Source organism: Papio anubis, chromosome 1 (assembly GCF_008728515.1).
Source record: "Papio anubis isolate 15944 chromosome 1, Panubis1.0, whole genome shotgun sequence".
Classification (NCBI taxonomy): domain Eukaryota; kingdom Metazoa; phylum Chordata; class Mammalia; order Primates; family Cercopithecidae; genus Papio; species Papio anubis.
Genome location: NC_044976.1, coordinates 64,708,881 through 64,724,703, shown reverse-complemented (window position 1 = coordinate 64,724,703; position 15,823 = coordinate 64,708,881). Strand labels below are relative to the sequence as shown.

General features: G+C 38.9%; 1 protein-coding gene across 5 annotated transcripts in view; it reads right to left on the bottom strand.

The window, feature by feature from the left end:
* The window catches only part of PDE4B (phosphodiesterase 4B), a 575,666-nt gene that overhangs the window by 39,713 nt on the left and 520,130 nt on the right, over nucleotides 1-15,823 (bottom strand). For 3 of the 5 annotated variants that reach the window (XM_003892012.5, XM_009210089.4, XM_031669603.1), the window contains one exon: nucleotides 1,968-2,080. In XM_003892012.5, coding sequence (XP_003892061.2) covers nucleotides 1,968-2,080 — 113 coding nt within the window. Of the gene's footprint in view, nucleotides 1-1,967; nucleotides 2,081-2,328; nucleotides 3,231-3,740; nucleotides 4,582-15,823 lie in introns of those variants that run through there. The other 2 variants (XM_009210094.4, XM_009210097.4) reach the window with 2 other exon arrangements.

The following is a 15,823-nucleotide window of genomic DNA, read 5'->3' as shown; positions in this document are numbered from 1 at the left end:
CATTGAAGGTTAGCCCTTTTGTTAGGGTTAGCTCTATTCAACTTTCATTGCTTCCTGCACACAACACCATAAAGGAGGAGCGGAAGCCTGAGGGATTGGAATCCTCACCCATATCTACAGAGTGCCTGGTCTCAGAGCCTTACTAACTACTATGCTGAATAAGATTGTTTTTAATAAATTTGCAAGACAGTCAATGTCTATTTCCAGCACTCTAGGCATGAATGGGATTAGAATACTACAGCATATTGACACTCAAAATGAAAATTAATGGCAACTTGTAGTCTCTCAGGGGGTACTCTTTTTCTCTTCTTGGAGTTAATTGTCTGCTTTATCTTGGTGACTCTAGTTAGCATATTTTGGTGACTACTGAAGTTTGCCATATTCTTTATAGTGAAAGCTATTGAAAAACTACCCCATAAATGTTGGATCTACATCTTGCATAGCCGTCAATTATCACAAAATACAGGGAACAGAGTGTCTGCTAACGCTCCAAAGTAGGCTCAAGCCTTGTGGAAGTCCTTCTACATGGAGTCCCAGTGTGATTTGGAGAAGTCACACAGCAAAGCCCTCCTCACAGGGAAGAAGTTGGTTGAGCTTTACCCCAGCCTGGAAAATCCCTGAGTTTAACCTTCAATTGAGACCTTCAGAGAAAAGTCAATAAATAGTTAATCCTCAAATGTGTTCTTTTCTTTTTTTTCCCTTCCAACTTAAACTCTAAACTAAAATTTTAGAAAGGGACTTATTTTCACCCTTTCATTAACCAATAAACAAAGAGTTCCAAGTAGGAAGAGTCCCCCCTCCCCTCCTTGAGGATCTCCTGAGGACACACTGCTTCCTCTGCGCAGATCCTCTGAGCGGCAGCCAGCAAGCCTTGATCCAAAGGTGGTACTTTTACCCCAGGAAAACTGGAGAAGGGACACACACTCACTGGTGCACCTCAGGGCTGGAAAGGGCATGCTGGCAGGTGTGGAACAAAATCTCTTCTCAGCCCCAGAAACATAGACAACAAGACGATACCTCAGGCTAGAATGATTGGGACTCTGAAATGTGCACTTATAAAGGTATGGTGTAAGGCTTTTTAACAAAGTGTATGTGTGTGTGTGTGCCTGTGTACACACACATATATAACTTTGTATAACTTTATAACAATATGTATTTAATATAATATTCTCCAAGGTAAAAATACAAACAAAAAGCAACAACTCTCACTACATAAATTAGCACTCTAAGTCCAGGTGTTAATTAAACAAATGATACAATGATAGATAATTAAGGCTCTTCAACATTAAGCTTTGTCTAGGGATTGTAAATAAAACCATTTTGGGGGCAATATGCATGAAGCAATTTCAAATGATTTCACTATGAAAATCAGCAAACTTAAACCAAAGAAAACTTCTGGTTTTGGAGACAAAGCACATTGTTTCTTTTTTATCTTAGATCATGAAAGCATCACAAAAGAAATCTTAGAAAATCCCAGGATGTCCTTCTTCTTAGAGGGAATTTATCCAACTTGAACGCAGAACATTCTTTCCAATTGATATATGAAGGTTAAACTACTTTCTTGTCTAAAAATAAATATGTGACACCTGATTGCAATGCAGCAAGATTCACTCAGATTTTAGTTTCCTGATAATTGTAAAAAAAAAAATTTAAAGCACTTTCCATTTTATATTGATTTGGAAGCTTTACAGACAGACACCTCTCACCTTAAACCTATTCCAAATTGCATCGGTAAGAGAGAAATTTGGCTTCTGGAAATTGAAGTGTACTGAGGATTTTAAACTTTTGCTGTAGCATCAAGACACAAGTAGAGTGTGACACTTTGGAACAGAATCTTCTAGACAAAGCAAGAAACACATTCTTAGGGTTGGTAGCGTTCCCTGGTACACTCTGCAGCAGACAGAGGTGAGGGGAGCTGGAGCTCCCTGCATGATCACACTTTAATGAATAAAAAGGTCATCTCTTACCTTGTTAGAAGCCATCTCACTGACAGAGCGGTAGGTCTGTATGGTCTCTAGCTGGTCTAAACACCAGTCTAATTCCTCCAGCGTTTCCATTGCTAATTTTTGATAAGATTCTTCTGCAAACAAACACACAGGCATGTAGTTAGGCTGAAGCGGCTGCAGGCTGTCCATAGCACAGTCACCGCTGCCACCGCTGATTCCGGCGCTACTGAAGGTGCCCCCGTGCTCCTTCATTATTTGCACGCTGGCTCCTTCCTTCCAGCTCTCTCCACCAGGAGAACAAATCACAGTGGTGCTCTGCCTGGGATGGCTGGTGCCAAGTTTCTCCCCCACCCCCCGCCTGGATGAGGTGTCGGTGATCTACCAAGAAACTTCCTCTGAGGAAGAAGGCGGAGGGAACGGGAACGGTCTCTTATAAGCTCATCTGCATAAATGTGTCCTAAAACTAAAGGCAGAAGCAGCAAAGAGTTTTCTCAGGCTCTCTTTGCCTTAGTCATCCCAGGGTTCTTTAGGGTATGTGATGTCATTTCTGAGTGTTTTGCCATCTCAAGGAGAAATGAGGAAAGCTTTTTCTCATTTTGCTTTTCTTCTAAATGAAACAGTCAAAATTTGGGCGAAAACTGGTTGACGATTACGTTCAAATTCTAGGCAGTCATTCATGCTGGGGAATGTGTTCATGTTGGAAGAACTTCTAATTCAGCGAACACTGACTCGCACAAGTAAGAGGCATGGGCTATTCCTTTCTCTCCCTGAAATCTTCCCTTTAATTAGAGGGAAAATGAGGTCTCCCTGATAAGACTCCAGTCTAAAAGAAGCTGTCTGGAGTCTTACGTGAACATGTTTATTGGCCTGGGAGTCCTGCAGCTCTTGTTATACTAAACAAAGCTAAAACTTCCCTTCTGCAAGTGCCAGGATCACAGGGAAATTCTGAACCGGACTTTCAGGTGGAGCCAGATGTGAACACTGCAGATTTTTATTTTGATTAAAGCTGGGGGTTCTGATTTGCTGCCCTAAGACTCTAGACTTCCTGGAAATATTGTTGGAGTTCCACACAAAAAATATTGTTGTGAAGACCACATTTTTTTTGCTAATTAAAACTTTTTACATATCCTTAACATGTCATTTTACATCCAAAGGTTTGTGAGTCTAAAAAATATTTCAGGTTATTGGCTTAAGAAATCTGTCCTAATAAACACTGAATTAACTTTATAAATGCTAGATGAATTAATGAAGCTACAGAGAGTTGTAAAAAGCTGTTGGACTCTCCTGCATACAAGACTGTTTTTGAGAGAAACAGCATGAACTCTATCTACCAAGCTTTCTGAAATACAAACACACAATAGGCACTAATAAAATGTAAAATCTCATATAGAGTTCTAATATAACATTCCTGCCATAATTAAAAGACATATATTTATACAGAAATTCTAGCAAGACCACATAGTTTTTAAGAATTATTATATGAATAATCTTATGTCTGTGGTGCGCAAATACTTGAAGCAGAAAAGAGAATCAACAGAACTGTGATTCCAAGTAACTGGAATCACTTGGCCACAGACGCATATTTCAAAGAATAGTTGCTTTGTTTATCCCAGAAATATTCATACACTTCAGGATAAACAGGGGTTAAATTCAATATCCTGTATGTCATACTTAAAAAGCCACAAAACCACGGGAGGTAACTTCCCCCATTTTTTTTTCACACTCTTCAAAAATGTGCAGACAAGAATTGAGGTGTTTTTAATAAAACTCATTTCAAGTCAGACTTACACATACCTTCCTTCCTTTCTTCCTCTTCAATTTTGCAATGCTGCCTCAACACGAAGATTCTCTGACTTACTCTCTAGTGTGTCCAAAACACCCCCTTGCCTCCTCTGTTTGTTTCCAGAAGAGCACTTCTTCCAAGGAAGCTTTTTCTGAAGAGACAGAACCCTCCTTGCCTCTAATAAGGGAAAAAGTCCGATGACTTCCCAGCTGCTGGGGATTTACTACCTTCGTGTCTTCCACATCACAACCTGTGGTTCTCTGTAACTAATATCAGACATTCACCAGGACGGTGGGGAGAAAGGAGCTTGCTCTTAGCCTTTTGAATCTGCTGATATGCAAAATGACTGCAAGATGATACATCACATTTCTCCTTCATGAAGAGGAAAAAAGGGATCTGATTTCTAGTCAAGCTTGACCAAGGAAATACATAGAGTAATTATACCCGCAGAAGTACTAAAAAAGAAGGACTCTTCAAAGATATACCAGTGAGCTCATTCATTGTCTACTGTATGGAACAAGCATGCATGTACTTCTAGAGTTGGCACAGCGTGAGATGTGGGTGAACAGATAATGGATATGAAGAGTCCTTGCTCCATTGTCTCTCTTCTTCAGATCACCCATCAAAATGTTGAAGCACAAATTAATACATTTTGAAGCAATGTTAGTTATGCTAGAGTGTCACTTTCCAAACTCTTAATCCACAGTCAAGACTTTGTGTCCACTTTATAGTCTTCCTATCATGGTAACTAAGCCAGGGGCACAGAGGTCAGAGTGTACTAAATAGGGGGATATTAAACACCTGCTACCTATGAATGCAATTAAAGAAAATGACCAGAGCAGCTCAGGACTGGCTTCCCTGCTATAACTTTGTAGCTTTAGCACCTAGGAGATACTCAGCAAATAATTGGAGGAATGGAAACCAAATTGCCTAAGGAGCCTACAAATACTTGGGCACCTGAAGGCTGAAAGGTCTGTCTGTAGCACTGTGGAAAAAAAAGCACCAGATTTGGAGTAAGAATCACGAATGTTGACTTTCTCTTCTATCACTTACTGTGTGGTCCTAGACCTCAATTTCGTACATCCGTAGAAGAAGGATAAAAATATTTATCTCATAAAGTTATAAAGGGATGAAATAAGATAAAGTATGTGAAGTGCCTAGGATGGTAGCCAGTTCTTAGTAGGTGATAGATGCATAGGAGAATTATTAATGGCAATCGGAGAAATCCTAAGGCCTGGCATTGAGGAGCAGGAAAGAGTGTGAGGAAGAAAAGAAAGGGAGATAACTGAATTGCATATTCAATAAGGGATTTTACAGTAAGAATCAGCTGCATAATTTGAAAGGCCCAGTACAAAGTGAAAGTGCAGGGCCCCTTGTTCAAAAAGCAGTAAAATTACTATAAAAGATACTAAAATATAAAGTTTTTTCCTTTCTTCTGCATTCTCTTTCAACTTGTCATGGTGGTTTTTTCTTCATATATTTATTTTAAAATACTTTCAGACTGACAGAAAAATTGCAAAGATAACACAGGGACTTCCCACATATCCCACATTCTAATTTCCTCATTGTTAATGTCTTATATTATTATGGTACACTTATCACAATTAAAGGTTTGGTGTGTTTAAATATTGCATTATTTCAGGCACTGGGATACCTTGAGGTGAGTGCAGACCCTCACAGCAACATGAAGGCCCTGCCACTTATGACTGAGGGCACACACATAGCTCACCAGCAGCTCACTCCTCCTTCCTGATAGCTGCCAGACTGATGAGCTGTGCCCCTACCAGGCACAAGAGCTGGGGAAGTCAGGTTAGGTATTTCTCACTTCTCATGGTCTCTAAGACCCTACCCACAGCAGACAACCCCTTGGGTCTTAGCATACTGCTAAGGGTACTGCAGCCTCTTAGCGGGGACATGCTGGGTACCTGAAACAGGGGTGGACAAGAGGCTCACTCCCATCAAGACCTGACCTCTGTCTGCCACAGCTATGCCAGCCCAGGTCAGAGATAGCTGCTTCCATGCCCCACCTGAGGCTACAAAGCACACATGGCTCACTCAGACCCTCCCTGTGCCTGTACCCTGACTGGGGATGGAGGACAGCAGTGGTCACAGGTGCAGGTGGGAAAAAGGAAGCTGGACGATTCCTAGGGCACCAGGGAGCAGAGGAAAGGATGGTTAGGATGATCTTGTCCAGGGAGACAGGCAGGTGACAGGAAGTGAGAAAGTGCATGAGCCAAGGCTCCAAGCCACTGGCACATACTCTACTGTTCCATCAGACATCACTTATAAAACACAAGTTCAAATATAATATTATTACAAGTTTTAAGATGGCAAATATGGAACCCTTCTGAGCATAGGGCCCTGTGCAACCCAACAGGTTATATGCCCATGAAACTGGCTCTGTTCCTGTCTTACATAAGATGTCCCTGAGAAGAAACAATGTTTAACACCACAGAAACAAATCTCAGAGGCCGTAAGAGTAGGTCATGGGACCATGGATGGTCACGCGGTTGGACTTCGTTTTCAGAAACTTCCAGAGGGAAGAAGTAGGGAGAAACAACCTCCCTTCTCTTCCTCTCTTTTTTCCCTCTTTCACTCCAACAAGAGTGGCAAAGAAAGATTTTCTTCCTTCTATAAGTCTCTGGGTATTGCATTTGACTCTGAGAAACAGGAAGATAAATTGAATAAATAATTATAATATTAATCTGCTAATGATATGTGGCATTCAAATAGCTCTTTTCTCAAAGGAGCTCCCAGCACACTATTTGTTAATCCTTGCAACATCTTCGTGTGATAGATACGGAAGTAGGATGATTATCTTATTTACCTGAAGGCATCAACTAAGAAATCAGAGGTTAAATTATTAGAGCAAATAGTTCCCTCCAGATTCCTAATAAGACTATATCTTGGTCCATGAAATAGAGGATTCAGTTTAGCACTGAAAGATGCACGTATTCCTGAAAATTTTGCATTTAAAGTTGCATCTTACCCTCGGATGTCTTCCATTTACGATTGCATAACTGCTTTCCTAAATGTTGTTATTTCTCAAGTCTCCACTTCCCTTTTCTGATCTACCTAATGCAGGCCTTAGCACAGGGAAACTGTGCAATATTTACTCAGAAGACCTGGTATGGTTCTTGTCCTGCATCTTGCTTCAGAGGGTAACCTCCGGTAAATTACTTATATTCTCGAAGACTAAATTTATTTATCTCTAAAACGAGGATAAGAAAAATATCCTATTCTCATGGGAAAGGTAGAATCAGAGAACAGACACAAAAATGGACTGTAAACCTTTTAGTATTATATACATTTTGCAAATATCTCATTTATTATTACAGATGGGATACAGGCACATTTAGAAAAACAGAAAATTGCAGAGAAGCCAACAATTCAAATGATAAAAATCTCACATTTTTAGCAGTCAGAGATCACCACTGTTGACTTCTTGGTGCATGTCATGTATGTGTTTATGTGTGTATGTAAACATACATATGTATATAACAGAAATAGGATCGCATTGTACAAACTACTGAGCAATATTCTTATTTTCAGTCAATGACTTTTTCATGTTTTTCTGTTTCAGTAATTTTTCAGTTCATCTAATACTTAGGTTCACAGACCAATTTCCCCAGCTTTTTAAATGCAAATCTAGTAGAAATAGGTGTGTGAGTTAGCAGAGTCCTGTTGGGAAGAGGGAGAGATCCAGAGAAGAGTGACAGGAAAGGGTAATTAGAAACCTCTGCCTGGCCACAAATAGCTAGTTACTCATAGTTAGAAAACATGGGGACACATTTTAGCAGTTATGAAATCAGCGGCCCCACTGCTAAAAGACCTCAGGTGCCCTAAAAGCTGGCCCTGCAATCCGTGCAGGGAAACGTAATCTTATGACTACACTGATCTCTTGGAAAAGTAGGTACAGGGGCCCTTTATGTATCTGGCATCATTTAACTTTGAAACCTTAAGTCTCATGGCTTGTAATACAGATGAGAAAACTGAGACTGAGAGAAAACAGTGCTGTGCCCCCAATTATACATGATTAGCAATTGAAAGCATCATAATACACCCCAAATATAAATTTCCTACAAATTACATCTATATGATATTCCAACATATCTCTATATATCAGAAACTTATCTGTCAAGTCACCCATACTTTTTATCCACAGAAAGCACATAGAAAAGAACTGTACATAACCTTTATGGGCCTCACATAATTGGACTTCCTTTCTATTAGAGAAGGTGGTAACTATTTGCAAAGTGGTTAAATCAATTGGACCAACTGTTACATGCAGCAACAGGAATGAATATCATAAACACAAATGTGGAACAAAGGAAACCAAATATTACAAAGTACATGAAAAAATAGTATGGGTCAAATTCCATAAAGTTCCAAAGAGGCAAAAACTAATCTTAATTAATAGAAGTCAAGATATTGATTACCTTGTGGGCTTAGTGACCAGCAGGGACTTGAAGGGCTTTCTATAGGGTTGGCAATGATCTATTTCTTGTTCTGGGAACTGGTTACATAGGTATGTTCACTTTATAAGAACTCACTGATTTCTACACTTGTGATTTGTGTACTTTTCTGTCTTTCTGGTTATCCATGTAGGCTTTCAACAGATAGTCCCATCTAGGGGAAGCCCAGTTTAAAAAAACAAGAGCAGAATTTCCAAAAACACATTTCCTTTCCTTTTCTTTAGCTATAGCAATGGGTATCAACAGAGTTTGAGTAAATCTCACATAGCTAAGAAACAACAACAAATGTTGGTTTTAATGTGACATAGACCAGGATGCTCTTACTAACTCAAAATTCAGTGAAACACGTTAGAGTCTGCCCAGCTGTTTATAAACTGTTAACTGTGCCATTTAATAGCAGTGTGCCCTTAGACAAGAAAAGTAGCCCACTGTGCTTCCATTTCTTCACCTGTAAAACAGGAAGATAGTTTAAACTAGCTGTGAAAATTAAGTGAATCAATATACGCCAAGCCTTTGATCTGGCACGTGTCAGGAACTTCTCCCCTCCTTCCCACCACTTCTCTGGTCCTGGGTCACTTTCCTGATGATATATTGACATGTATTTGACAGCTGGGTCATTGACAGAGTTTTGCTTTGGCTCTGAGAAGGGAAGCATGTGTAAGGTTGGCTATGACATCCTAAAATGTCCTTCTTACTGTATGACTTCAGAAAAATGCATTCTTAACACTTGTCTTAAGTTAGAGATAGTTGGTTTCCACTTCTAAAATATAGACCTGACCTGATGGATCGTTTTTCCACAAAATTCTAACTGACATACCAGGTCAGTGCCTTTCAGACATGGAGAATTGTATAAGGAAGCTGTTTGTTCATTCATTCAGCAAAAGTACACTGAGCAACCACTATGTGCCAAGCCTGCTGCTGGGTGGGTGCCGGATTACAGCAATGAACAAGACACTTCAGGAGTGCTATTGTCCATTGCACTGTGATTATATTGGAAATCCCTTTTCTTTCTATAAATAGTAAGTCTGTGAAGCTAGGTGCCTTCTCAGCTTCCTCCCATAATCTTCTGATCTATGTAAATGAGAAGTGTGTTTTAATTGGATTCTTTACATTCAGCTTTACTTTTAGCTTCATTCTCAAGCTTCTAGCCCTGCAGATGTCTTATGTTTGGGTTGCTCCTATGGCTCTACATGCCTTTAAGTTAGCATACTTAGTCCATTCTTTGGTTCCTTCCCATAGTGCAGTAAGTACTTGATAAAATGTAAAATAGTTTCATACATATAGGAATTGGCATCTCTTTATGCAAAGGTATGAGTTTGAGGCTACTGGCCTATTTATTTATTTGGCGATCCTGATTGTGACTTTTTCCCTTAGAGTTAGGAATATTTTTTCTTCATCATGAGTTATTATGTCCAAATATATAATATTTGGTAAATGAAGCACACTCAGGTTAGAGTGCAACATTTCAAGAGGGCATGCTATTTTAACCTTGGGTAAAATATCTATGGAACAAATCATAAGAACAGGAGAACATGTATACACTGTAATGCAATTCTTCCAAGACCAAAGTTAGCAAACCCTATGTAGCCTTTCTTTAGGCAGGACTTTGTTAGCATGTCTTTATAAATATGGAACTTTGCAATTGCATATGACAGGGATTTCACTCTGGATGGATTCACAAAAGAAGAGGTTCACTGCCCTTAAGGGAAATAACAGTGAAAAGTAGGTCATTTTGATGCTGATCTCTTTAGCAAATTCCTCTAAGACTACAAGCAAAAACAAAAACAAAAACAAAAACAAAAACAAAAAAAACTGTAATCACAACTGGCTCTTGCATATATAACTTGACAGTTTACCAAGCACTTTCACTTGCATATCTCATTTTTTCCTTGAAAAATAACCCCAAGAGAGAAATTATTATCATTATGACATACATTTTCCATTATGAATGTGAGAAAATTGAGGCTTGGGTGCATTTAACAATTTGCTGAAAGTGATATGATGGGCCCAGGAGGGAGGGAGGCAAAGAAGACGGACAGAGAGATTGAGAGGGGAAGATGGGAAAAGGAGGGAGAATGAAGGAGACATTTTAATTCTAGTGATTGACATATTGATTCTAAATTCCATAATTTTTTTGCTAAGCCACGGGGCCTGTTATAAATAAATGGTCAAAGTTTCTCTTTCTTTTATAGAGATAGGCTTAGACAAGGCAAAGCTATGTCTTTGATGTGCCAGCTTCATAGCACTGTTTCCTTTTGGTCTACCTCCCACTCTTTTAATATCCTTACCCTTACCAAAACCTGCTCTCCAGAACTCTGCCTTTGGCATTTACATGCTAATGAAAATCTGTTCTCATCCAGCTAAAACATGTACCACCAATGTGAAGGGATGTTCAAAGAACTTAATTATCTACCTGTATTGGTATTAAAGACCAAGACCAAGGACATAAGAAAGTGAAAGGGATAGAGGCAAGCTGTTGTCCAATTACTTTTCTAACAAAGTAAATATATTGACACAATATTTATGAAGGATATAGAGCAGTGATTAAAAGCTTGGTCTCTGGAGCTAGACTGCCTTGGTTCATATTCCAGTACCACCACTCACTGTTATATTACTTTGTTACGTAAGACGTTACTTCTCTGTGCCCTAGTTTCTTCATCTGTGTAATGAGAATAATAATAGTATCTATTTTAATGGGCTGTAGCATTTGGTTAACAAATAAATAAATGTAAAGTGCTTAGGACAGTGCATGGTACAAGTACCAGATGAATGTTGGCTATTATTTGTTGAATATGATATGATAAATATTTAATGAGTGAACTTTTTGAATGCCTATTATGTTGTAGGCACATCATGAAACTCTAAGGATATAGTGGTGAATATTAGAATTTTGCTTACTTGAAGCCTCTATCCTAAGAGGAATAGAAAAATAATTATGCAAAAACTTAGTACAACTTGGAAAAGAGATACTAAGAAGTGTAGAACGCTATAAACATTTATAATAGGGATAACTGGAGACCCACAATCTGAAAAGTGGGGATGTGAGAGAAGGCCTGCCTTGAAAAGTTATGAGATTTTGAGGAATAATAATTAAGTATCAAGGGAGAGAAAAGCATTCTAGGCAAGGGGAATATCAGAGTATGCTCAGGAACACAGAGAGGGAAAGACTGGTAGGAGAAGTTAGATCAAGTTATACACAGTCATGGAAGGCTATGAAAAGATCTTGTATTTTATTCTGGAAGCCATTGGAAAACTTGGTGGAGCTCTATCAAAGGAGTGGTCCAGCCAAATTTGCATTTTAAAAAGATCCCTCTGGCTGCAATTTGGAGAATGAACTTAAAGGCAAGAATGAAATCTAGAGACTAGCAATGAGGTTAGCTAAATAGTATTCAAGAGCCCCATATCCACAGGAAGACATACACGAGTTTGATATCCGGCTTTGCCATTTATTAGCAGTATTAACTTGAGTGAGTTGCTCAATTTCTCTAAGCCTTAATTTCCTCATCTCTAAAATGGGGGTAAGCATATCTTGTGGGGGTAGTTATGAAGATTAAATGAGGTAAACCATACCAAAACACATAAAACATTACCCAGTAACCTAGTTAAGTATCCATCCTAATTGCTGGTAGCATTTGTTATGATCTAAACGTGTCTCCCAAAATTCCTGTGTTGAAACCTACTGGTGAGGTTTCAACACAGGAATTAAGAGGTGAGGCCTTTAGGAGGTGATTAAGTCATGAGGGCAGAGCACTCATGAATGGGATTACCAATCTTTTAAAAGAGCTGGGGAGAATTAGCTAGGCCCTTTTTTCCTTTCATCCCTTCTGCCATATGAGAGCACAGAGTTCGTCCCTTCTAGAAGATACAACAATAAGGAGCCATCTTTTATTTTTATTTTATTTTATTTTTTAATTACACTTTAAGTTCTAGGGTACATGTGCACAATGCTCTGGTTTGTTACATAGGTATACATGTGCCATATTGGTGTGCTGCACCCATTAACTCATCATTTACATTAGGTATTTCTTCTAATGCTATCCCTCCCCCAGACCCCCAGCTCCTGACAGGCCCCGGTGTGTGATGTTTCCCTCCCTGTGTCCATGTGTTCTCATTGTTCAGCTCCCACCCATGACTGAGAACATGCAGTGTTTGGTTTTCTGTCCTTGTGATAGTTTGCTTAGAATGATGGTTTCCAGCTTCATCTATGTCCCTGCAAAGGACATGAACTCATCCTTTTTTATGGCTGCATAGTATCCCATGGTGTACATGTGACACATTTTCTTAATCCAGTCTATCATTGATGGACATTTGGGTTGGTTCCAAGTTTTGCTATTGTGAATAGTGCTGCAATAAACATACGTGTGCATGTGTCTCTGTAGTAGCATGATTTACAATCCTTGGGGTATATACCCAGTAATGGGATCACTGGGTCAAATGGTATTTCTAGTTCTAGATCTTTGAGGAATCACCACACTGTCTTCCACAATGGTTGAACTAATTTACACTCCCACCAACAGTGTAAAAGCGTTCCTATTTTCCACATCCTCTCCAGCATCTGTTGTTTCCTGATTTTTAATGATCACTATTCTAACTGGCATGAGATGGTATCTCATTGTGGTTTTGATTTGCATTTCTCTGATGACCAGTGATGATGAGCATTTTTTTCATATGTCTGTTGGCTGCATAAATGTCTTCTTTTAAGAAATGTCTGTTCATATCCTTTGCCCACTCTTTGATGGGGTTGTTTTTTTCTTGTAAATTTGTTTAAGTTCTTTGTAGATTCTGGATATTAGCCCTTTGTCAGATGGGTGGATTGCAAAGATTTTCTCCCATTCTTTAGGTTGCCTGTTCACTCGGATGATAGTTCCTTTTGCTGTGCAGAAGCTCTTTAGTTTAATTAGATCCCATTTGTCTATTTTGGCTTTTGTTGCCATTGCTTTTGGTGTTTCAGTCATGAAGTCTTTGCCCATGCCTATGTCCTGAATGGTATTGCCTAGGTTTTCTTCTAGGGTTTTCATGGTGTTAGGTCTTACATTTAAGTCTTTAATCCACCTTGAGTTAATTTTTGTATACAGTATAAGGAAGGGATCCAGTTTCAGTTTCTACATATGGCTAGCCAGTTTTTCCAGCACCACTTATTAATAGGGAATCCTTTCCCCATTGCTTGTTTTTGTCAGGTTTGTCAAAGATCAGTTGGTTGTAGATGTGTGGTGTTATTTCTGAGGCCTCTGTTCTGTTCCATTAGTCTGTATCTCTGTTTTGGTACCAGTACCATGCTGTTTTGGTTACTGTAGCCTCGTAGTATAGTTTGAAGTCAGGTAGCATGATGCTTCCAGCTTTGTTCTTTTTGCTTAGGATTGTCTTGGCCATGCGGGCTATTATTTGGTTCCATATGAGCTTTAAAGCAGTTTTTTCCAATTCTGTGAACAAAGTCAGTGGTAGCTTGATGGGGATAGCATTGAATCCATAAATTACCTTGGGCAGTATGGCCATTTTCATGATATTGATTCTTCCTATCCATGAGCATGGAATGTTTTTCCATTTGTTTGTGTCCTCTTTTATTTCTTTGAGCAGTGGTTTGTAGTTGTCCTTGAAGAGGTCCTTCACATAAACAAGAGGCCATCTTGAAGCAGAGAGAGCAGCTCTCCTCAGACACTGAATCTACCAATGCCTTGATCTTGTACTTCCCAGCTTCCAGAACTGTGAGAAATAAATTTCTGCTCTTTGAAAATTACCTAATCTCAAATATTTTGTTGTAGCAGCAAGAATGGACTAAGATGGCATCATGATTTCTTTATTACAGTAGTCTATGCTGGAGATGATGATAGCTACAACCATGTCATAGCAATGGAGATGAAGAGAGGTAAATGGATTTGAAACATTCATAAGTTAAAACCACATGGCCTCTAAGGTGGTGGAATTTGGTTGATGACCAAAATTCAAGTCACTTCAGCCTTTCAGGTCCAGAAATGTAATTTTATTAGTGTATTTTGAGTTCATTCAGTTTATACTAGTTCAACTCACAAGAGCCCAATGGCAAATCAGAGTCCAATGAATTAATGGAGAACAATAATTTACAAAAAGCTTTTTATGTCTTCTGGTCATCACATGTTTCCCTATGTAGGAGGTCAAATTCTAATCATAAGATGGGTTGGTAAGCATGAAATCAGAGCATCAGAGTTAGCTGGATGGCTTAAATGGCTCCTTTCCTCAAGCCTGATATACTCAGCTCCCTTACTGAGATAGATTGTATAATAGTTGTTTCTGCTCAAGCATTTCTATCTGCCTAAAATGCCTTTCCCAACTTTGTTCAGCTGGCTATCTCTTCCTTATCTTTTAGGACTCAGCCTAGTGTCATCTCCTCTACAAAGTTTTCTAAATATTCTGAGGTTGGATTAAGCCTCTTTCCTCTAAGATCTCACAACACCATATTGCAAACCTCTATTTCCAAATGACCGTATTTCATTACAAACATTTCTCTTGGTTGTTCTCATCTATTAGATTTGAACCTTCTTGACAGTACAGAATCTATCTTTTTGAGCTAGTCTTTTGTGCATCAAGCATCTATTACCTAGTAGAAGCTCAGAAAATATTGGTTGAACTGTAGACATGCCCAGCATATCAACAGATAGGCTATGCATTACCAAAAAGAAAGGGGCCTTTACTACTAAACAGTATCAGAGACACAATGTTCAATACTTGTCCTTTGTTCTTTTTTTGCTAGTCTCCAAACAAACCACCTCCTTTTTACTGATTTATTCAGTGTTACCACAGTTAATCAGGTCTGTCTTTCTTTTGCATTCATGTGTTGATTAGATTTCTAGGCTGGCTAGTTTTTTACATGGGAAACATTTTGCCTCTCAATAGTACTTCTGCGAAATTACTTGCAGATTTGATTATTTAATTCTCACCGAGTACCCACATTCAGGCATCTTATTGCAAGTCTCTGTGCACCAAGAGTTACTAGAATCCCACAAAGGTTTTCATAGCTACCATAAGAAAGACACAAGCAAAGTTCAGAGGCTGCAGAGATAGAGCTCAAGTATACAAAGGAAAAGGAGATCATGAGAGATTTGGAGGCCAGGTAAAGAAGAATGGGTGGAAGTTTGAGAGGTTGGAAAATGAGGTAAGGCAATGGACAGCATGAAGAAAGACACCAAGTTAGAAATATGTCACACCATTCAGCATTGTTTGGGGAGGACAAATGTGAGAGTTCTAGTTAGTTAGAACATTTGATTTGAGTAAGTGGGTTGAGTGGGATAAACTTGCAAAAGTAGTGTGATCAGGGCCAAATTTTGGGGAGGTTTTTATTGTTAGATTAAAGATTCTGACTTTATTTGGCAGGCAATAAGGAACCATTGAAAACTGTGCAATGGAAGAATAGCATGCACAAAATGGCTTATAAATCCCTAAACACCATTTTATAGTTGTCTAATTCTTTGCAGTTATACATCACTTTCTTGTGTATTATCTCTTTTAATCCTCATCATATCTTGCGAGAGAGATATCATTGTCTTTATTTTATAGAGGAAAAGACTGACCAAGCTCAGGGAATTTTCATGTCTTCTGGTCATTACATGCTTCACCTCAAATCCCATAACTAGAAAATGTAGAACCTG